Source organism: Apodemus sylvaticus, chromosome 6 (genome assembly GCF_947179515.1).
Source record: "Apodemus sylvaticus chromosome 6, mApoSyl1.1, whole genome shotgun sequence".
In the NCBI taxonomy this organism is placed as follows: Eukaryota; Metazoa; Chordata; class Mammalia; order Rodentia; family Muridae; genus Apodemus; species Apodemus sylvaticus.
The window spans coordinates 104,808,808-104,833,189 of NC_067477.1; the positions used below are offsets into that span (position 1 = coordinate 104,808,808).

The 24,382-nt window shown below is 41.0% G+C and overlaps 1 protein-coding gene across 6 annotated transcripts in view; it reads right to left on the minus strand.

Moving 5' to 3' along the window:
• Nbas (NBAS subunit of NRZ tethering complex) overlaps positions 1-24,382 on the minus strand; it is a 283,532-nt gene that overhangs the window by 39,288 nt on the left and 219,862 nt on the right. For 3 of the 6 annotated variants that reach the window (XM_052186091.1, XM_052186089.1, XM_052186088.1), the window contains exons 45-48: positions 17,209-17,244; positions 15,740-15,958; positions 11,623-11,825; positions 10,016-10,105 (exon numbers count right to left, since the gene is read on the minus strand). In XM_052186091.1, the coding sequence (XP_052042051.1) occupies positions 10,016-10,105; positions 11,623-11,825; positions 15,740-15,958; positions 17,209-17,244 (548 nt within the window). The remainder of the gene's footprint in view (positions 1-10,015; positions 10,106-11,622; positions 11,826-15,739; positions 15,959-17,208; positions 17,245-24,382) is intronic. The other 3 variants (XM_052186094.1, XM_052186093.1, XM_052186092.1) reach the window with 1 other exon arrangement.

Sequence of the window (24,382 nt, forward strand, 5' to 3'; positions counted from 1 at the left end):
TGCATGAAAAATCTTCTTAAAAAACCATCAGGAAGATAGTCATTTGAAGGCCATTTTTGTCAACAAATCCGAACCATGTTCTCAGAAGCTAGTATTTTGTTCCTCCCACCGAAGTGTCAAGGTGAGAAGCATGAGCCCAGATGTCAGATAGCTGGAGTCAGGAAGCCCACATGGAAGCCAGAGGAACAGTAATCCATCTCTCTCTGGTGAACAGTAAGAATCTGATAACTTATGCAGTTTTCTAGGAACGGTCACTATCACAGCAACCCTTGTCATGTATGATGTCATCATTCTAAAATGGAGACAAGGAAGCAGTCACCCAAGACCACACAGTAGGCAGTCAAGTCTTCCTCACTACCTTGGGCTATCTGCTCCTTGCCTCGTCAATTTCTATGTAATGTCACAGAGCTACTCTGGAGCATGTTACAGAACAACTTGGCAGCAACTCTAGTTACTGATGAGATACAGAAAGATCATCATAACACTTTCCAAATAATTAAATTCGACTCTTATTCCTTGAGTATATAATACAGTTAATAAAATCTGACATTTTGGAGAGACATGTTCTAATTTTTAGTTGGTGTTTCAAATACACAATCACATTATGAGAACTCCTTCCTGAAAGGCAAACACTCTTCCAAAGGCACCATGTCCTGGACAAGCTTTACTGCACCTCCCCGAACACAGATTCAGAACAAACATGCCCATAGAAAAGACCCCTTAGCAAGCAATGCCAAGGTATCAGCCAGACAGCCTCATGACAGTGTTTTTTAAATCCACTGCCATGTGTAGCAATGGGGGATGGGGAGCTGGGGGTAGCTACCAGCAAGTCCCAGATGCCAGGAAAGCAAGATACTCCCAGGACCCAATGGGGACGCCCAACAAAGGGAAGGGAGAACCTGTAGAGACCATATCCAGAGGTTAAGCAAGGGCCCTAGTTGGGTGATGGGGCCACCCACTCATATCCAAATTCTTAATCCAGAATTGTTCCTGTCTAAAAGAAATATGGGGACAAAGTGTAGAGCAGAGACTGAAAGAAAGGCCATCCAGAGACTGCCCCACCCGGGGATCCATCACAGATACAGACACCAAACCCAGACACTATTGTGGATGCCAAGAAGTGTTTGTTGACAGGATATAGCTGTCTCCTGAGAGGCTCTGCCAGAGCCTGATGAATACAGAGGTAGATACTCACAGATACATTGGACTGAGCATGGGGTCCCCAATGTAGGAGTTAGAGAAAGGACTGAAGGTGTTGAAGAGGTTTGCAAACCCATAGGAAGAATAACAATATCAACCAACCAGACCCCCTAGAGCTCCCAGGGACTAATCCACCAACCAAGGAGTACACATGGAGAGACCCATTGCTCCAGCCACGTATGCAGCAGAGGATGGCCTTGTCAGGTATTAATGGGAGGAGAGGCCCTTGGTCCTGTGAAGGCTTGATGCCCCAGTGTAGGGGAATGCCGGTTGGTGAGGTAGAAGTGGGTGGGTGGGCCTCCTGGGCATATACCCAAAAGATTCCCCAGTATGTAATAAGGATACATGTTCCACTATGTTCATAGCAGCCCTATTTATAATTGCCAGAAGTTGGAAAGAACCCAGGTATCCCTCAACAGAAGACTGGATGCAAAAAATGTGGTATATATACACAATGGAGTACTATTCAGCCATTAGAAACAATGAATTCATGAAATTCTTAGGCAAATGGATGGAGCTGGAGAACATCATACTAAGTGAGGTAACCCAGACTCAAAAGATGAATCATGGTATGCACTCACTAATAAGTGGATATTAACCTAGAAAACTAGAATACCCAAAACATAATCCACACATCAAATGAGGTACAAGAAGAACGAAGGAGTGGCCCCTTGTTCTGGAAAGACTCAGTGAAGCAGTATAGAGCAAAATCAGAACAGGGAAGTGGGAAGGGTTGGGTGGGAAAACAGGGGGAGCGAAGGGGACTGATGGGACTTTCGGGGAGTGGGGGGGTCCAGAAAAGGGGAAATCATTTGAAATGTAAATAAATATATCAATAAATTAAAAAAAAAGAAGTGGGTGGGTGGGGGAACACCCTCATAGAAGGGGGGATTGGATGGGATAGGGGGCTTTACCAGGAAAGGGGATAACATTTGAAATGTAAATAAATAAAATATCCAATAAAAAATCCACTGTCATTCTAATAGAAAAGTACAGATGTACACACACACACATACACACACACACACACACACACAGAGTCAAACAATGGTAAAACAGGTGAGTTTCTTATTTCTTCCTATTTTTCTGTGAGTTGAAACATTTTCAATATAAATAGGTAGGGTATGGCAGGGATACAAAGCATGGTCTCAGTGATATAGAGGTCCAGAAGGAGGAGGAGAAGAGTAATTCTATTTCTGTAGTCTCTGACAAAATAAAGGAGGCTTAATGAGAAAAATAATAAAGAGAAAATCATTTCAAAACACATTCACTTCATTATGAAAATGATTAGTAAAAGTTATTAAATAGCTAAAAGGAAAATCTCTATAGTTTCACTATAAACAACAGGCAATTGCTTCTACACCCTACTCCTATAATTAGGATGGAGGAAGAAGGTATTGCACTATAAAGAGTCAATCTGGTACTTTATTTAAAAACAATCAAGCTAATAGGGACACACAAACACATCTTCAGCTTTGACTCAGCAGATAAGGAGTCATTAGGGGATATACATCTATTAACATGAGAGCAGCAGCAGCAGCAGCAGGAGGACCAATGTGCTACCTGAGTAATTGCTGAGGATGTGAGGCTCCAGGGCGGAGCGAGCGCTTGCCCACTCTTCTCTGTTGGTCCTGGAGCATGGGAAGACATCCATGCAAGTAAAAAGAATGGAAGAGGATAGTAACCAAAAAGTAAGTGAATCAAGACAAGATTTTTAGAATATAAAAGAAATACTCTCTGGTAAAATAGTTTTCAGATTCTTTATGACACATCTCTTAGGGTCACCTTTGCTGTGATGAAACACCACGTACAAAAGACACTTGGGAAAGAAAGGGTTTATTTGCCTTATATTTTCACATCATAGTCCAACATTGAAGAAAGTCAGGACAGTTACTTGGAAAGGGCAAGAACCTAGAGGACAGCGCTTGCAGAGATGCAGAAGCCATAGAGGTGCTGCTCACTGGCCTGCTCTATGTGGCTTCCTCAGCCTGCTTTCTTATAGACCGGGTCCACCAGTCACAAGGAACTGGGCCCTCCCACATCAATAACTAATTAAGAACGTGTCCTACAGGCCTGCCTACAGTCCAGTCTTATAGAGACATTTTTTTTTTGTTGAGGTTTCCTTTTCTGAGATGACTTTAGCTTGTATCAAGTTGACAGAAAACTATCCAGCATAACATATACATACAAAATTAGCCACATCTAAATTTACGTAGTTAAGGTATCAAAATATTGTTAAATGATATAATAATCAAAAGAGTTATTCTTGTTTGAGGATGGAGAAAATATGCAAATATGCAAAATATAAGACCTTTCATATTTCTCATAAATATAAAATGTCATAGAATTTGAACTCCTGAAGCAAACTAAAGATGCTTTCCCCAATCTTTTATAATGAAGGCCAGTGGGCAACTCAAATGTAGGATTAGCTTGCATTCCAATGTTTCCAAATAAAATTCTCTCTCTGTCTCTCTCTCTCTCACACACACACTAGAACAGTCACTTACTACATCTATACAAACTGGATGGCACTCATATCCAGAGAGCAGGTGGTTACCCCATCACAGGCATGCCATTATTGGACCAAAGGGCATATCTTGACTGGCAAGATAATAGGTTGCTAGTTCCACAGCTGAGGAAAACCAGTGACACCTTTTCTTCCCTAATAAATTGTACCGTGTCTTTCAGCACCATAAAAACTAGGCAGTACAGAAGAAGGTTCTAATTTGGTTCCAGCTCAATTTATCTGACTTATAATTAAGGTATGTGGTATCTTAGGAATAGGTCTCATTAACTAGTTCTATCTAATTGAACAAGAAGCATGACAATAACTTATATTGTTTGAGATCTTCTGGGGCTTCCCTTATCAAAACTTCTAAGTATAAGATACGTGCAGTATCTTTCTGTGCGTATGTAGTCTCACTCACCATAATTTTTTCAGTTATCCGAAAGTTTCCTAATTTCACTTTTTACAGCTGAATAAAATTCCACTGCACATATGTATCGTTATTTCATTATCCAGTCATCTGTCACTAGACTTGTAGGCTTTTTTTAAAATTTCCTAGCTAGTATGACTACAGTAGCAAGAAATGTGGCTGAGTATGCACTTCATAAAGTCCACGGAGCAAACTGCAAGAATAGCCTAGCTAGACTTCCTGATAGCTTCTACTTTAGCTTTCTGGGGAATCCAAAGTGCCCACAACAGTCAACACGCCCACTGATAGCGACTAAAAAGTGTCCCTTGCCTTACATTCTTGCTAGCACTTATTGTCAATTGATTTCTTGATGAGTGTGAGATGGAATCTCAAAGAGGTTTTAATTTACATTCTTAAGTGTCAGCTACTCAAATTCTCTGCAGCTCATTTTTGTTTGGGTTGTTTTGTTTTGTTTTGTTTTGGGAATCTTCATGTATCTTAGATGTCAATGCCCAGTCAGAGGTAGGACCTGTGCAGCTTTTCTCCCAGTCTATCCTCTGCCTCTTCACTCAGACAGCAGTTTCATAGGCTCTACCGAAGCTTTTCAGTTTCACGAAGTCCTATTTGTCAGTTGCTGGCCTAGTTTTTCCACAGAGAGGACAGAGTCCTGTTTTAATAGCCTTCAGCTTGCCCGTATCTTGAAGAGTGCTCCCTATTGTTCTCTCTAGCCGTTTTAGGTTTATGGTAATATGAACCATATTGGCAACCCATGGCTGAAGGGTCTTGGTCTCTAAGAGAACTTAACTATGTTTAGCTTGTCCTAGTACCAAGGTGCCTTCTAAATACATGTATATTTGTCATATACCCATGAACAGATACAATTCTCAGCCATGACCAGAGGAGCTTCTCTATGTAATAAAAGGTGACGAAATCATAGATACATGGCTATTCAATGCACTGAGTAAGAATAACAATTTAGTCTCTGCCCTCATCTGGATATTGATACAATTCCCTTTAAGTCTCACAGTGTGTCAACAAAGAGAGGGAGGAAAAAAAGGAAGAGCTAAAGATGGGGAGACATGCTCAAATGCCACCTTCTGGGAATGACTGAACCAACTTATCATGATCTCACAGTGGCCATGGTTGCTTACGTTGGGTCTGCCAACAGTACATCACGGATTGGGGAGGGGCTAATGGGGTGCTACCTGCCTGCCAAACTACTGACTACTGATGGATTCTGGGAAAGGGAAAGGCATTTTCTTCTATGCCCCTACTTTTGAGACTCCTAGGCTCCAGTGGCTAGTCCAAATCCATGATCACAAAGGCAACCCTGGTTTAATTAAGAAAATCACAAAAGACATGATTCTGGGGCAAATGATTTGTACAAAGGACGGCAGGGTGAAGAGGTTAGGAAGTTCAGAAATGGTATGCGGGTGTAACAGTAACCAAATACATTGTGTGTACACAATATATATATTTACTACTTTACTACACCGTTCAATTGTTAACTACATACTAAGTACTTATCTTTACATCCACACATCCACAGAGAAGTATAGTTCTCACCAGACATTAAAGAAGCTTCTCTTTGCAGCAGATAAAGACCATCACAGAAAATAAGAACTGCTCAAAATACACTGAACAACTGATGTATCCAGCCCCGATACATGTATGACATAATCACTACACCTAAGGTTGAAAGAATACCAGAGGGTGGAAATGAAAGATTCTAAAAGCCAGAGGAATAGAAAGTCTTCTGTGAGACTGTGTCTGCTAGAAGCTATACCCAGGATACTGCGATAATATGGTTGTATCAACAATGCACCTAAACAGGACCTGGACAATGACAAGAGACATGCTAATGGAAAGGTGGTGTGGTTCATAGGGATTCACTTCTAGACAAAAAATTATAGGCAACCAATGACTGCTGAGATTGGGAGAGTTAGTCTTCCTAAGGGATGAGGTTCTTAACTGGTCATACAATATTAAGTGGTTGGCTCTTTAATCACACACACAAGCAACATAAAGAGTCAGCACACTTTATTTACATATTTATGCATTTAAATATGTAATAGTAACAGTAAAATAAAAAGAAGCCATGAATTTCAGTGGGACCAAGGTGCCATGAGAATGTTTGGAGAGTGGAAAGGGAAGGGGAGAAATGATATACTTATATTTTACTTAACAATATTTGTAAAGTTTTAAAGATGAGATGACACCAATACGACTCTGTTGTGTGTGACAGCTCTTCTAGTACATCTTAAAATGTAAGTCAGTCCTAAAATTTGGTGCCAATTCTGTGATTCCTCCCCTGAAGCCTTGCTAACAAGCTCACATATTTCTATTATTGCCTGGCTTGGCAGTAAGGTGGGAGTTCGCAAGGTCTACCAATCTGATGCCAGCAAAGGCAGGGGAAAGGAGCAAGTTCATGTGAGCGAGGAGATAAGAGGTGGGATTTAACTGCTCACACTCCAACAGTCCTGTCTCAAGGGTGGATGGAGCCATACATGTTATACTTCCTGCACCAGGCTGAATGGGCATTTCCAGAAGAACAACTTATCTTTACCATAATAACTGGTAAGAAGTAAGAGACATTTAGAACATGTATGAAAGCATACTGCACTAGTGTCACTGTAGTAATATAAGAAGCATAAATCAGCAAACATCACAATTAAGGAATATTTTTTTAAAAACTCTTAGGAAGGTAATAGTTTGACAACTACTCATGAACTCCATCTTCTCTCCAATATACCTAAATCGAGAATATCTTTTTGGGAGGTTATAGAACAATTGGAGGTGGAACCTCAATGGAGGAATGTGACTCAGGGTAGGCATTTATAACGGGATTCTGCTTTCTACCCAATCTCTGCTTCCTGCTCTGCCCAGATGTGAGCGGGCAGGTTCACACTCATGCTGTCTCAGATATAAGCTGATCTCACCAGTGTTTCCCTCTGTGATAAGACTGCATCCTCAAACCATCAAAACTCTTGTCAGAGCAGTGTAGAGAGCCATATCTGGTTAGGTGGTGAAGGGCTTCACTAATATTGTTTGAGTGCTATATGTTCATTGGATTTGTAATCAGCCCAGAAGAAATTGCCTAGGAGAGGCACACTGCCATTACAAAGCAAACGATACTGGCTCTAGCAGAAGCAAGGGTTCCTGCTGGATCAGCGTGGACTATACACCGAGAACAGTCGCACGGTCTTAGCTCCACAGCAGAGCAGACCTGTACTCCTAGCACTGGGCATGAGAAGTATAGGCATGAGGAAGAGAGAAGTTTAAGACCATCCTAGGGAGTTGAGTGACGTTGAGGCCATCCTGTAACCTTGCCTCAAGAAAATAAAACAAAGCAAAACACCTGAAAAATAACAACCATACAATCAAACACTTGGTAGCTATTTTATACACACTTCAATTCTTAATCATCTCTGAATTTTTCCTGGCAGAAATACTGAGATAGTACACATGCATATCAAGGAGCATACCAAAATAACTGTGTGTGCAATGGGTCTCCCTGCACGTGTGCGATGGCTGGCGATGCACAGCAGCAGGCTTATTCACTATGGACACTCAAGAGAACGGGCATCAGACTTACACTGCTGGGACTCATGGATGCTTGCCTGAGAGGAGGAAGAGGAAGGGCAGAGAGGGCCTGGCACAACACCGGCAGCATATGGGTCAGATAGAGAACTGAGTGACATGAGAGCAAAGTTTTAGAGAGGTGGGTACCCGATGTCCCTCTAAGGACTCTGCCTGAAGCTGTCGAGAACAAAAACTCTGACTTCCCTGTGGGACTCTGCCAGATAGCTGGGGAATGGAAAACCAAGCAAATAATAGCTACACCAACTGAGTAATACCTGCTGGGCATAGAAGTTGCAATATAATCTTTGTTCTTCTCTTGCTTTTTTTCAAGAAGAGAAAAACCCACTGAAGCTTTTCCCAAGAATCCTTTATTATTCTGTCTCTGGAATGAAAAGGAGTATCTTGTTCTGCTTCTGCACTCCCTAAAGTCTTTTTTGAACCTTGAAATATAAATAAGCTGTATTCCAAAGACCCAGCATAAATCCTTTGGTGTATCTGGCTAGAAATTCATAGGGAGAAACATTGTCTTCTGACTGTGAGATGGCCCCTGGGTACAAGACTCTGGGAGTTACTGGAAGTGGCCTATGGAGTAGCAAAGAGAACCTTGAGAGGCCAGGATCCGAAGCCAAGCCCACTTGAGAGAAGCTGGAGGCTGGCACATTCCCTGGGCACTGGGATAGGGATGGCGGCTACTGTGTGGATCACCTAGAAGGCAACTCAGTGTACCATGGGCGGCATCTCCACCGGCTCCACCGCAGGAGGCTCCTGCAGTGTCCAGGCACAGCGTGTCAGTTAGAAAACCAACATCCTCTGCCCCTAACAGAGTCAGTTCAGTCAGTCGGCCCTGTAACTTTTCTCGCTCACCCTCTCCTGTGCACTCATGCTCCCAACATAGTACTTCCCACTCCAGAGCAGTTACTAGGGCTATGTGCAAGCTTGTCTTCTCTGCAAAACTGAGGCCCCTGGGCTTAGAAGTTACTTCTTATCCTATGACTTACTAGAGCAAGACACACAGTAGTCACACAGAATAACCACAAATCTCTGTTGCGTAAGGATTGGAATTAGGCCCTGCTGCACTTATTTTCTTATTTGAATATCTCAAGCAAAGGGCCTTTAGCAACTACAAAGAGTAAGAGGTGGAGGAAACAGAAGGTCATGAGTGCAATAATTTCTCAAACCTGGGGCAAATGGAGCTCAAAAAGATACATATGGTTATCTATAAGATATATTGTATCTCATGAAGACATAACATATGTGCATGTTAAGACTGGAGTTACAGTCAAGCAGAGCCTCGTTCTATGGTTCTGGACAAGTGGTAAACATGCATATCCTGAAGGCAGTGACAGAACATGCAGCCAGAATAACCACCCTAAGTGGGAAGTGTTACAATGGGTCAATAGAGTAGAATACACAAGTGCTTATGTCTCTATTGAAACCATATACAATATATGTGTACTTGAATAATAATTGGGAAAAAGGCATTTTCTTACTCAGTACCAAGTAGAAAGTTTCCTAAACCCTTCCTCACTATTATTTTCAATGGAAACTGGACAGCTGAGGAGAGGCCAGACAGGACTGACATGGACATCAGCTAGAACAAAGACTGCTCTAAACTCCAAAGACTTGCATATCTGTTAAGTGGCTGTGGTGGTTTGAATGAGAACCTCTCTTCATAGGTTCATATTTGAATGCTTTGTTCCCAAATGGTGGATCTATTTGGGAAGCATTAGAAGGTGTGGCCCTGTTGAAAAGGTGTGCCACTGGGATAGGCTTTGGGGTTTCAAAACCTCATGTCTTGAGTCTCAGAAGGGACTTTAGACTTTTAAATACTGTGGAAACTGAAAGATAATGGGAACTTTTAAAGTTGAACTAAATGCATTTGGCATTATGATATGGCCCAAACCCTATGGGTGCAAGGGAGTAGAATATAGTGGTTTAAATGGTCTCCTTAGGCCCATATAATTGAATTGTTGGTCCTCAGGTGATGAAACTGTTTTGGGAAAGATTAGGAGGTATGGCCTTGTTGGTCAAAATATTTCACTGGGGGTGGATCTGAGGTTTCAAAACAGTGCCAAGCGTAGTCTAGCTCACTCTTTTCCTCTGACTTGCAAATTAAATATAAACTCTCAACTGCTCTAGCACCATGCTTGCTTACCTGCTGGGTGCCATGCTTCCTGTCATAATGGTCATGGAGTCACCCTCTAAATGCTTTCTTTTATAAGCTGCCTTGGTCATGGTGTCTCTTCATAGCAATAGTAAAGCAACAAAAACACAAGGAAAGCCATTCAGTGTAGGTGGACTAGATGTTCTGGTCTTACCCATTGTCCACACTGGTGCGGACTGCCCCAACAACACCTTCCAGGACCTGGAGGGGGTCATGTGACCCACAAAGATGAGCACTGCTGCCACTGTGATGAGAAAGAATAATTGAGTCAGAAGAGGTCAGGTGAGCGTCAGAAATACACTTTCTCTTGATACACTCAGGTGAACCCATTAGATCCTGGCATGGTGAGGGACTTGCTCGCAACTCTAGACCTTTAGCAAATTCCCAAGGTAAAACACAGGGAAAAGAAATTTTGCATGTTTTCAGAATATTTTCAGATTTAAACCACCTGCTAGATTGAGTTACTTTTAGGCCTCTGTCATTTTCTTCCTATGTCTACTAAACTTAATGTAAAGGACACAACATACAAAGGCCATGCCCAACACAGTGTCCTTGGCTCTGAGAGCAAAACAGTTCACCACTCCATGTTCCTGAGCCTTCTATGGCTGCAAGCTTACACTGGCATTGATCAAACGTCTTCAGCACACTACCTTTAGAGTCAGTCTGATCTTTCAGACTTGATCAGAACAAAGTCTTCAGTAGCAGAAATGCCACAAGGGCAGTAAGTAGTGGTTCTAATGTTTACTCTGTGAGATTTATCTGGTTAAGAAATGGTAATTATGAACAAAAAGGTACAAAATATGGCAGATATCTGTTACCACTTAAAAATGAGGGGTTCTCATAAGCAATAACAGAGAAATCATAACCGACTAAAAGGACAAAGGTTTATTAATGTGGAATTTTTATTTCTAAAATGAAGTGCTGCTGTATTTTGTCTGTCTCTGCATAAAATTGCTAGGTACCTCAGAGCATTAATGTGAAACCTGTATGAGGCTAGGGTAATTAAACTGATAAAGGCTCATTTGATTTCAGTTTAGCTTCACAAACTGACATGCATTTAATCAAAAAGTTCCTCAAGAGCAATACAGAATTACAAAGAATTCTTAAAAGGAGAATAAATTAAATACAACTAAGTCTCTTAGCCTAATTACATTATTCACAGAAAGTGCAGGATGCCTCATTATTCCCTTAGCTTCCCTTTTCTCATTCCCAAGCGTCTTGTTCAAGGTGCTCTAACGTGCCCATGTGGGACAAGAAGCAAGACCGTCTCTGCTGCCAAGCCTACACCACTCACGTCCTAAGGTAAACACCCCAGGACAGTCTACTACTAACTTCCAGGCATGACTTGAGTTCTTCAAAAGAACTGCTTGGCCTCCATTTCTCACTGCTTCCAAGAAAGGGAATTAGATAAGGCAGAAGCTAAGCAGACACACTGAAGGCACAGGGAAATCTGGCTCTTGGCTCTCCTGCTCCTTGATAAAGTGTAGAAGTGAAGGAGTCCAACCAGGAAATGGCTTTATAGCATGTTATAAATATAATACTAATAAGGACACATATTCATGTTCTCCTTTCTCAAGACATCTTAAGTCTTAAGACTTTGAACACTCTAAAAGTAATCTCTCAGGTTTGTAAAATATTTGAGAATATGACATACTTCTACATGCCCGGAGATAATTTAGCTTCATAATGACTCTGCAGTGGGTATGACTATTGGAAAAGTATTATCCTTAGGTCTTCGGTAATAGGTACTTTATAGCTTACCTCAATGCAGAAATTATTTGAGTGATTGCAGTATGCACTACATCCTTGGGTGAGATGTTGACAGGACCAATGGCCACTTCTAGCAGCTGCTGAATCATCCTTAGAGGCTGGCCATCTAAACACATGGCCACAGCTTGGTCATGAAGTTTCCCTTTTTCTGATCGGGACAGATCATAGAGGTAACTGTATTTCTGTAGTATTTCCTGAAGAAAAAAAAGATAATCAACACCAAAATTTTACCAGGAAATTAAATGTGTCTCTACATACAGAGCATATATAGAGGGTTTAAATATATTCCTATCATGAACAGCACACCAAGGGATATGAATTGGCTACCGAGACCTTAGACTCAAAATCCATCCAGATTGACAGTGAATATTTACTTTACTGTTTATTAGTACAGCTGGCTGTTGTGATTGGAAACTTCAGCCTCTGTCAAATGACAATGAGCACAAGAGGGTCTTGTGACCAGAGGGCACTGTGAACACTACAAGGGATGACATAAAAATCAGGCTGTTGGCAGTGCCAGGTCAGGCACAGAACAGAGTATGAACTGAACTGTTTCTAAAGCATAATTACATCAATACAATGTTTTGAACAATAATTATGCAATCCCAGGTGTTACACATATGGTATTTAATTAAATATTTGCAACAATAATCCTATAAGTACTTTTAATTAGTCCCATCTCATCAAAAAAAATGAACTGAGGTTCTAAGACCCTAATAATATGCCTAAAAGTCACACTGCCACCAAGGACAGGAGCTAGGAGTAGGACCTAGACGTAACTGCCCGCCCAAGCTATATTGCTTCTCTGTAAACATACCTGTAAGGACCAACACTACAGGAAGTAACTGAGGAAGGCTGCCATAGCTGTGGCTCCCAGCAGTCCACACGGCCACACATAACCAACCACAGGCAGCCACTGCACAATGACACTGCTTTCTAGCTACTATGTTGTTTCCCTGGTAACCTGAAGCATAATGCTTCTTTTTTAAAAACTTCCACATGAAATCTGACCATGTGGAAGAAGTGAAGGCTGTCTACTTAATTCCCACTAAACTTTAGGTTTGGAGGGTTAAAATATAAATATGAAATTAATAGGGCAAATTTACAGGCTGAATGTTATTTTAGCCTTTCTTATGAAAATATCCCTTTCTTTTTGGGGGCTTGGGGGATATTTTTGCCCAATCTTACTCTGTAGTTCTGACTGTCCTGGAAGTCCTGACTGGCCTTGAATTCAGAGAGCTGCTTGACTCAAACTCCCAGGCGCTGGGATTAAAAGGCATGTGCAGCTCCACCTGGCTCAAGGTGTCTTAGGAGAGCCACTGTGGTTCAATTTAGGAAGCAGAGTCGCCCACAGGGCGAGACTGAATGGCACTTGTTCACAAAGAACAAGCCGGCTGAGGTGAAGTGAGGCTGCATCTTGGTTATCAGTGCCCTTGAATTCACATATACCATGCTAACCCTTTGCTACCAAGAGAAGAATGCCAATTTTATGATTTTTAGCATAGTATGTTCAATTGAAAAGCCAACACGGATGTATAAATTTTTATACTAAAAAATGTAAATCACTTTTACTTGAAGATTCAAATTTTACCCCAGGTTTTATAACTATAAATTAAAGTATAATAAATGCTGGGAAAGAATGAACATTGGCAAAGCCAGTTTGTTCCCACCGTATCTTATCTGCTGAGGTTCACACTGTTACTTAGTGGTGTCCATCAGATGGCCACACAGACACTGGAGTATAAAGTAAAACAGGCCAACTTTGGAATTCAGCTCATCATCAATTTTTAGAAAATTCTTCTAGAATGTTTTTCTACATGCATATGTGTGCCCCGGGGTACATGTGAAAGTCAGAGGACAAGCTGGAGGGCTTGGTTCTCTCCTTCTACCATGTGAGTCTCAGGGAAGGGACCAAACTCACCACTCACCTCACTGGGCCCCACTATCTTTTAAATGAGACATTTACAATGATAGGCAAACCAGCACCGAGTTCTGATCTTACGACTTGATGAGTGAATACAATTTAGGAAAATTAAAAGGGTTAGCAGTTTCCTAGGATCCATTTGCAATGGCATAAAGGAACGATTGAGTATTATTATTTTTTAATCTAAAAATACAAATTTTCCCTCATACAAAACCATTTACTTAGTGATCTATCACCCTTCAAACTACAGAAAAGAATATTCTAAAATTTCACAACTGTTAAAATAAAAAGTTGCCCATGCTGGTCTGGTCCATAAAGTGATACCCTGTCTCAGAACACACACACACACACACACACACACACACACACACACACACCACAGAGCACACATACACAAGCACACACATACCACACACACTACACACACATACACAAGTATACATACACCACACATGCACATAGCACACATACATAAGCATGCACATAATACACACACACATACACATACACACCACCATACACATACAAATAAGTATACACACAAACAGAAAAGAAACAAAGAGGAAAGGAATCCAGTGCATGGAAATGGGGGTTCAATAAAGCAGGGCTGTTGGGGGAAGAAAATCTACAAAAACAGACTTCATTTAAAAAATGCCATAATAGGGCTAAGGAGACGGCTCAGCAGTTAGAGGTCCTGAGTTCAACTGCCAGCAACCACATAGTGGCTCCCAGCAATCTGTATGGGATCCGATGCCCTCTTCTGGTGTGTCTAAAGACAGCTACAGTGCACTCATATACATAAAATCAATACAAAAAATTATACAAAAATATATTTTTATTACACAAAAAATAAATAATTTAAATGAGTGAACTATTAAAAAAATAAATAAATCTGTCATAATAAAACCTAATATCTTATATGCTAAATTAAAAAGAACAGAGGCTGAAGATGGCTCAGTGATTAAGAGCAACTGGTTGTAATCCAGGGGGATCTGGTGCTTCCTAGCACCCGACTGGTAGATCACAACCAACTGCTATTCCAGTCCCAAGGGACTCAATACCCTTTTCTGGATTCCATGTGCAATGCACACACATGGCTCAGAGACACACATAAAAGCACAATATCCACACCCAATCAATCAACAAACATGACATTCAGAAATATTTTTTTTAATTGAAAAGAACAAAGTTTCTAAGGACCTTGTACGATTTCTGGGATTCCTAATACACGGGTCATTGGACACCCCCCCCCCATGGGCAAGGCGTCCTAACCTCAGGGTGGGTGTTTAGGGTACATAAGAGACTTCATTAAAAATCCAATAGGAACAATTGACCAGCTAGAAAATTCTCATGGGTAATAAGGGTATATTGGAAGGATACAGCAGTAAAACTGGTTGAAATGTAAGCATAATTTAAAAATGCCATAGAAGTGTGCATGGGAAACTAGCATTTCTGAATTTCTTTAAGAAATTAGAAAAAAAATGAGCTAGGGCCTCTATCATGATTCACTTAGAAAGTAAAACACCCAATAGTTCCCATGGGTGAGAACACGATGTTCTCAACTTTAGAAATCCTTCCTCACCTGAGCACCAACCTAGTGCTCAATTCTTGCTACAATACCCTTCCCCCAACCCCCACCCCACCCCACACACCAACCTTTTCCTCTTTTTAGATAACAACTTAGGCCCAAGTTCATTTAGAAAGACAAATGAAACCAATAGATAGCCAAGTGGTAAGAGGATAGTAAAACCATTTTTCACATCCACTGTCCCATCAGCACCACTGATCTAATTGAGATCTTCAAGTCCCACAAATTCTCTGTATTTAAGGTTGCAGGGTGGTGGGAACTTTAGGAGACAGGATCCAGTGAGAGGTCAGCAGGATATTGAAGGGGATCATGGGATTCCAGCCTTTTCTGCTCCTGCCTCACCTCTTACTGATGGTGTGAGAGCTTTTATTCCATCATATGCTATCACACGCTGTAGAGTAAAGAAACCAACTTCCCGCAGACTGAAACTTTTTAAACTACAACATAAATACATTTGCTCCATTTAAAAGAAAAATCACATCAAGTATCTCTTACAACAGCCAAGAGATAACACAGTTGCAACGTGGCTTTGAGGGAAAGGGAATAAATCCGGTGATAATATCTAAGCCGGTCTTTCCCAGGTATTGACTCCATACCTGGTCGCTGTTCTTCAGACTGAGGATGAAGCTGTGGCTGAGGGTTTCCAGGTGCGCGAGCGACTTCTCCAGATGAGCCAAGGCATCTGTGTAGGTGGCCTGAGAACCACGGCCTTCTTGGGGGTCGTCTTCTGAATTTCTTTTCCTTGGTTTCTCTATAAAATGCTTGACTGTCTTAATGGCCTTTCTGGTCATCTCTTCACGTGCTTCTACTGAGAGCTTTAAGAAGACATTAAACAACATCAGGAAAACAAAGAGGCGCAATGTTTGACATATTAATAAGGTATTACTGGGTAGGATGAAAGTGAAATCTTAGCAGATGTCAATCAGTGATTGGCACTTTAAAGTTTTGTTGTTGTTTTCTCCTTTGAAGAAAACAGGACCAAGTAGTCTACTCAGCTGTTAAGATGGACTTTGAACAATGGCAGCAGTCAAAGAAGGTAATACTGAACAGAGTGAAACTAGACTTCCCACTGAGTGTTAGCCCAGTGCAAAGCCAGGGACCCATTTACAGTCAGAACTGCCAGTTCTGAACATTTCTTTACTATTAAGTAAAAAATCGAGGCTCATCCCCAGGAGCTGCTGGGCATGTTAGTGCATGTTAGTGACCCAGTCTCCTGATGACAACTCAAGCCATTTTGCTATATCCTCAAAAGGACTTAGTGCTGCTTTAAATAAAATAAATGACCTTTAACAACATGTTAAATTTCCCTATTATTTCTTAGAATTAGTCATTAATAAATATCCAAAAGATGGAAGCTAGAATGCAAAGCATCAGTGACTATACTAGAACATGTATCCCCAACCCTAACCCCAAGTCACCTCAGAGAGTTAGTTTGAATATTGACAGCTGACATTTTAATTCTCTATGAATACTGATTAAACTTACCTTGGTGAGGTACTATTTCCCCTGAACTGCACTAAAGTTTTGCTTTGTAATGCAGCTTCATAGTATATTCTGTGGCCTCATTTCTTCCTGGGTTTTGCTACTAAGCAGATGACACACACAAAAAATTCAGATGCCTCTAACTCAGTGGTTCTCAACTAGTGGGTAGGTTGTGATTCCCTTAGCAAAGCTCTATTTCCTAAAATATTTACATTATGATTCATAAGAGTAGCAAAATTGCCATTATGAAGTAACAACTGAAATAGTTCAATGCTTGGGTTCACCACAACATGAGGGGCTGTGATAATGGGCCACAGCATCAGGAAGGGTGAGCGCCACTGCTCTAACCACACAGGATTAACTGTGGCTTTGGCTTCTTCCTCTCAGTTAACAGTGAGCCCTTCATCTCTGTGGCTCAGAAGTACAGGATGCTACAGCTATACCTACGCTCGCTCAACAGACCTTCCCCTCCTCCACCCTGTACATCATTACTAGGAGGGTTAAGGGGATTGAAGTTTGAATCCAATGCATGAAAACAGCACATTCAAGAGGCTGAAGCAGGAAGGCTGAAAACTTGACCAACCTGGCCTTCACAGTAAGACTGTCTCAAGAGAAAAACCTAAAAAAAAAAAAAAAAAAAACCCTGAAATCCATACCATGTGGTACCTAGACTTTGTCTTAACACATACCATACAAATTCCTCCTGCCATCTTCTGTATCCTAGATCTAGCAGAGTATCACAGAGTGCACACTGCTGAGTGCTCTGACAACATCAAGGCTGAGTAACAGTGCTAAGAATCTTTTCTTATAACTCGTTCATGGCTTTTGCCCCAAGATTTCTATTTGGGAGCAAAAATAGAATTTTGAACAATTATTGGAATAGGTCAGGTTGCCTAATATTTTTTCTACCCTGCTGTGTGGTGTAGAGAAGTTTTGAGAGTAAACTAACTAGAGAATAGAAAAGGGGGGGAAGCTATGTGTGTAGAAAGCAAAGTGGTAGGAAAAACAGCAGGTCCCTGGGCAGGTGGATCATTGCTATCAAAGGCTTAGCTTGATAGTGACCAATGCTAGAGCACAGGTACAGGAAAGAGGAAGAAAGGCAAATCCAGTTGTCTGGTAACTTGAGTTTCAAGCTTTAGTTTTTTCATCAGCAAAATGTGAAAATTGGTGTCTATCACGTAATGTCATATTAAGAATTTGAGTTAAGACATTATATGAAACAATTAGTATAGTGTGATACATACCTTCAGGAAGAATTCACTCAATGACCCTGATTTTTCATTTGACCAAACTAACAAAGGCCATTCTTCCTACCCCCTAGCCTTTCATAGTCCTAGTGAATTACTCTTGAGACTCTCTTATAATGTTGCCCTTTAAAGTAACCTCAAGTTAGTTACAAGCTGACATACATCCTAGACTCCAGCCACACAGACAGTCTGTAACTCCCGGGGTCACCTTTGCCTCACTAGGGTGTCTACTTGCCCTTCTATGACAACAGAAATCTCTATTCAGGCTGAACAACAAACACACGGAATCAGTCCAGATGGAGCTGGGACTTGAGCTTCACCTTCAGTCTGGAAAGGCCTCTGCTCCAGCATCCATGTGCATGACCCACCTTCTTACGTGTACTCTGACTTGGTTTCCCAGAACCACCCAGATAGGCCTTCCTCTCTGCTATGGACGCTCATCTAGTATGTGCTGATCACCAACTGCTTTCAACAGTTCAAACTCTGGTCCTCATACCATTATCACAAAAGACATTTTCTTTTCCCTACTTTAACAGATTCTGTAAAGGGACTATGGAAAAGAAACAAATAGTCCCATACTCAGAGTGAATAAATAACCAGAAGTTAATTTTCTGAGCCAGCTACGACAGTAAGAAGCAGGAGGAAATTATGACAGAAGACAGAGGGCTTTTATGTGACCGGGCATTTGACTCAACTCACACTTTTCCCCATTTTACTTCAGACAAACAAGCTCACCATGGAAAACGCCAGAGCATGGTCAGGAAATGCAAGTTCATCACTAAATCATATTTAGACGTGATTTAAAACAAAAGTGAAAACAAAACTTTACTATGATCAAAGGTATAGGAATGAGGAGGAAAAATGAAAAGTACCAGAGTAAGAAATAACATCTTTACTATACCTGGTGGTCACACAGTATCTTCATTTTTAAAATTACTTTTGAGTTCCATTAACATGTTATCAATAAAAAATATCAATATTTTTTTACTATTCTCTATTCAGTAATGCTACTAAAATGCCAATTTACTGAAATTAAGAAAAGAAATTAAGAAATTAAGAAAATCAGAAGAGGTGAGATGGCTCAAGTGAAGGAGGGTGCTTGTGGCTAAGCCAACATTCAGTACCTAGAATACACATGGTGGAAGGACAAACTGAATTCCATACACTGTCCTCTGACCTCCAGTACACACAATAACTGTGAAAACTTTTTAAAGGTAAATGGCAGAATTTTTTTATTATTAAATAAAGAGATATGGATCATCTAATTTCCAGATACTTCAGAAAAATGAGATAAAAGCATGATCAAGGCTCACAAAGAAGACATGCATGACCAGGATGTATGGAGGACAAAGGCTCACGTGCATGACTCTGGGTCTACCTTCAAGATACACCCGACTCTGAGGACTGCCCATCATCTCAGTCGGCTCACTATTCTCCGACGCCATTGCCTCTCCTGGAGAGTGTTGCCCTGATGTGACAGGGGCCATGCTCTGCAGACACCAGCACCCCTTCTACCACACTGCACTTGTCAGCTTCCAGGTAGGAGGAACAGATACATTCTAGCCAATGAGATCTGCCTAGAAGTGACATGGGCCACGCTGAAGGAAGGCAAGGAGAGTCCCCAAGGATCATCATTATCCATCCTTTTCCATCTCAGCCACAGCAGCTAAGGAGCATGTGGAGTTCATGTGGTCCTGATACAAAATGGTAGGGCTCCCAGCAGCATAGATCCTAAGGGATTTGTGGTACAGATCTCTTATTCCATCTGGACAATGAATCTTTTGCACAATTAAGTCACTATGAACCTCAGCCATTTCTGACAAATGACAGAATTTGCTAAGAGAATACGATAGGTGTTTTTGGTTATCAGATCAGACACTGCAAAACTGTAGCTACATTAAACTTTAATGAAATACTTATGCTGTTAGTGTTTCTCACTTGGGGTGCAGATCATATACCATATACACATATAGCATTTCCTATGCCATATGTGTACATGTGTGTGTATATATATATATTATATCCATATAGTATATCATATAACATATATATACATCATATACCATTTATACATATATCATATACTATTTGCCCATATAGTATATCTTATACTATTTATCCATATAGCATATCTTATACCATATATCAACATTGTGTATCTTACATCCTTATATATCCATATATCCTTATTCCATATATATCTTTATATATCCTTATATCCTTATAGTATATATATCATATCCCATTTGCCCATATAATATAATGTAATCATATATCCATATATTATATCATACATAATACATCCACATAGTATAGCATATATCATTTATCCATATAATATACACAATTTCCACATATATATTATATACTATTATCCATATCATATACCATTTATCCATATAGTATATAGTATAACATATCTATATAGATACTGTATATATCAATATCTATATATATTGTATATATCAATATATCATATATTATATATTAAGTTAGTATAGCATATGGCATTGATTGATATAGCATATCACATACTAATAAACATGAAGCTCTAGAGGCTGTATTATCATCATTAGTAGTATGTGTTGCATGTTATAGGATATTATGATCAAACCATATAAGAGATTAGGAACCAAAAGGGTAGAGAAATAGGACAGAAATTCAGGGCTTTATATGGCTAAACAATTGCTATTTAGACACCAGTCATAGAAGGCAAGATTGAGAAATGCATAGATAGCAAATGCCAGGTAAAACCCTCAGAAGGTTAAAATGCTTCAGGGGAAGATAAAGCAAGGGTGTGACTCCTGTAAATTCTCTCAATTGGATAAAATGACTCAGGGCAGAGATCCATTAATGATGTGGACCTCCACAAAAACCTGATAGCTTTAAGACAGCCCTTTTTAAATTGAGAGAGACATGGATGGGGGCAATACATCAAAGACCTATAATACAGGAGAAAATGTCTCAAAACAAATAAGCAAATGAAAGACTCCAGTGGTGCAGTTATGTGCACATGTTGCTAACAGATAGCAAGTCTATGTTCCTGAGATGACAGTACATGCCTCAACCCCAGCTTAGATGCTTGTAAACTTCCGAATTAATACTTGAGACTCTGACCTTCTCCAACAGACTGAGGCAGCTGCACATGCTTTCAAGGCCTCCCAGCCTCCCACAGCACTCCACAGGGAACTGCAGAATGAGATAGGAAGGCCCTCACTGAAGTGGAAGTAGGGATTGGGGTCACAGAGTCAAGGGAGAAGGTGGTTCCCAGAAAGCAGGTCCACATTAATTTAGGACTATAGCCCATTTCAGATAGGGAGCCTCCAACCCCACAGGCCAGAATGCCAAACCGCCAAGCAGCATCTAATGGGTGTGTCCAGATGGGGGATAGGCCACCATGGCAGAGGTCTGGCCACTTGGTTTCTGGTCTAGTTCTGACTGGGTGGAGAAGATCAAAAACATCATTAACTACCTCCAATTCCTTCTGTTAAAGAGAAAGACCCCTGTGTTCAAGATTTCCGGTTACCCTAATCTGTGAACATGAGGACCTTTTGCCCTCTACACTTGGGTTCTCACAGCCGTGCACTAAAACACATTCTAAGCGAGCCACCTCCCCAGCCCTAGAGTAGTGATGCTTGAAAAACACAAATGTGCCTGGCAGTAGGCACATGCCTTTAATCCCAGCACTTGGGAGGCAGAGGTAGGCGGATTTCTGAGTTCGAGGCCAGCATGGTCTACAGAGTGAGTTCCAGGTCAGCCAGGGCTACACAGAGAAACCCTGTCTCAAAACAATAAATAAATAAATAAATAAATAAATAAATAAATAAATAAATAAATAAATAAATAAATAAATAAATAAATAAATAAAAAAAACCACAAATGTGATAATGCCAGCCCCTGTCCATATCTAGTCAATGACATCCCAACTCTCCAAGAACAGATGGGGCCCTGCCCCTGTGCTTCCCTAGTTCTCTCCAATCTATCTTCTTGCTCTTGAGATGCTGTCTTGGGAATCCTCACAACTTGACAAAAATGTCACCTTATCAGGATTTCTTTCCACAACCAGTCTGCAACAATAACCACTCCTTTTTTTTTCTTCTCTCCGCATTATCTTTTTGTTAAAATAACTTATTTGGCTATCACTTTATTTATTGACTATTTATTGACTATCACTTAATCCCAAGATGTAAAGTGGTGACTCAAACACAACAAATGTCTTTTGGTCAAGTAGATCTTATAATGTAAAACAAATTTCACAAACAAACTTATAAAGTAAAACAACTTCCAATGCTGTCCTCGCTGAGGAAATGGATCAGCTAGCCAGACATAATGCTATGCAAATGTTCTATTGTTCTATTACATTTCCATGTAAACTCACAACATAGGAGAAAAATTATTTAGAACAAAATTAGAAATTCCAGTTCTCAAAGGAATAAAAAGAAAACTTCATTCAGTTTCTGAACTCCTGCCTTGTCCTTCCACTATCAACTTAGAAACTCAGCTCTAGGACTCTTCCTGACTCATGACATCATCCCCAAGCTCACCGACCTGGGCTATGTCATCGTCAATGCAAGTCCACTGTCACCGAGTATTTACTGCAATTAACATCCTAACTGTATAACTGTAAGTTTGTCTCCCTACATGGTAGGAAGACAAGAAGTAGTACAGTGAAACTGCTCATCAGCTACGACAAGCGAGCAGAAGAGCAGAGCTCTAAAAGGTGCACTGAAACGCCCTGCTGTCCACATCTCCCTAAATGCTCATGGTGCAGAATCCTTGAGAGGCTGCAGACGACCAAGACTCTGCACAGTATCCCCCTCCTCCAAGACTCCAAGGAGACAAGGACTACAAGAACAACTGAAAGGATGTGACACAATAATACAAACTGGGGTAAAAAATATGCCACGAGGACAGTAGCACGTCAGAGGGATCAAGGGTACAAGGACGTCAAACTGGCAACGTTCCATTTATTCATCGGACAGACATTTTCCAAGACTGAGTGTGCCTTTGTCTCAGACAGGGTGCTGGTGAAACACAAAATTAGATCAAGCCCTTGCCCCAGGCTATGTCACAGTCTGGTTGGAAACATGAAGAAGTAAAAGACACTATAAAGAATCCTGGCCACTACATAACTAGGGCAGCTACAGGAGGCTTTAGAGGGGCACTCGGTCTAGAATGGAAGCAGGCAGAGGCAAGGTCAGGAAAGAGCTGTGGAGACATAGTCCTCCAGAGAGGCTGAAGAGGAAGTGGGAAGGCAATCTGAAGAAGACAGCAGTCAGCAGCAGGCAAGAGGCTGCAAACTCACCCCCCTGGCTGGAATGCAGGCTGCAACAAAGTCATGCCAGATCAGGGGGGGAAAGAGACCAGAGCCCCCAGTGTCAGGCTAAATACACTGGACTTGGAGCTTCAATTCCTGGGAAGGGGAGAAAGGAGCTCTGACACAATCTGTACTGGAGTTTTTGGGAAATGCTTTGATTCAAAATTCACAAGGTACCGTAAGGCCGAGAAACCTCTCCAAGACGACATGCTTTAAAAAATGAGCATGGCTTGACTTTGCACATAATGCGGACATTAGGGAAATGGAAGGACTTAAGAAAACCCAGCTGCTTCCTATGAGTGGAAATCTAGGCTCTGAGGTTCCCACTGCTCCCAAGAGAAATATAAAATACTAGGAAAGCCAACAGGAAAATGTATTTTACTCATATACTCTCGGCATCAGTAAACTTGAAAGTGAATACAGTTTACTACCATTGGATAGACGGTCTTTCTTCTTATGTTCCCACTTAGGAGCCCGCCCTCCTCTTTCCCTCTCTCCTTCCTCCATTTTCCTCTTTAACACTATCAGTGACCATGCACCAAGCCTGACCATGGCACCAGGGATGCAAATGCAGTCTAAGGCATCTACCTTCAATGAACATGCATGCTAATGGAAAAGCCAAGATAAAATTAAATATTTAGAAAATGTACTGGAATATAAATGAAGTGTGTAGATAGTAAAGGAAAAAAAGCTTGCCTTAGGAAAACAGAAGTCTATAAAAAGGAGGCAACAGCTGACCTTCGACCTGACAGAGACCAAAAGCTCAGGGGGAGCAAAGGGAGGGGTTGACTTTTGGGCAGAGAAACAGCTTAAAAAATTAAACAAAGGCTAGTATAAAAGAGAATGGTCTTTGGTCATAACTCCCGCTCTTTTACTGAGCTCTAAAACACCTCAGGAATATAACACACTCTCAACAGAAAGAGTGGCTCACTATTTGAAGGAGACTCCTGGGTACAGAAATGCATGCAGAGCAGCAGCTGGCAGCACAGCTGAGGAAAACAGGGGAATTGGTTATGAAAAATATCAAAATAGTCCAAAGTTTGATCCTCAAAGTTAAACACCATTCCTCTCCCAATCTCAATCACACACTATCCTGGAAAAGTTTTTGCTAGTGTAAAGTGTGTGTGTGTGTGTGTGTGTGTGTGTTTAGCCAATGGGATAGACTCAAGGGACAGATAAAGCTACCACAGAGG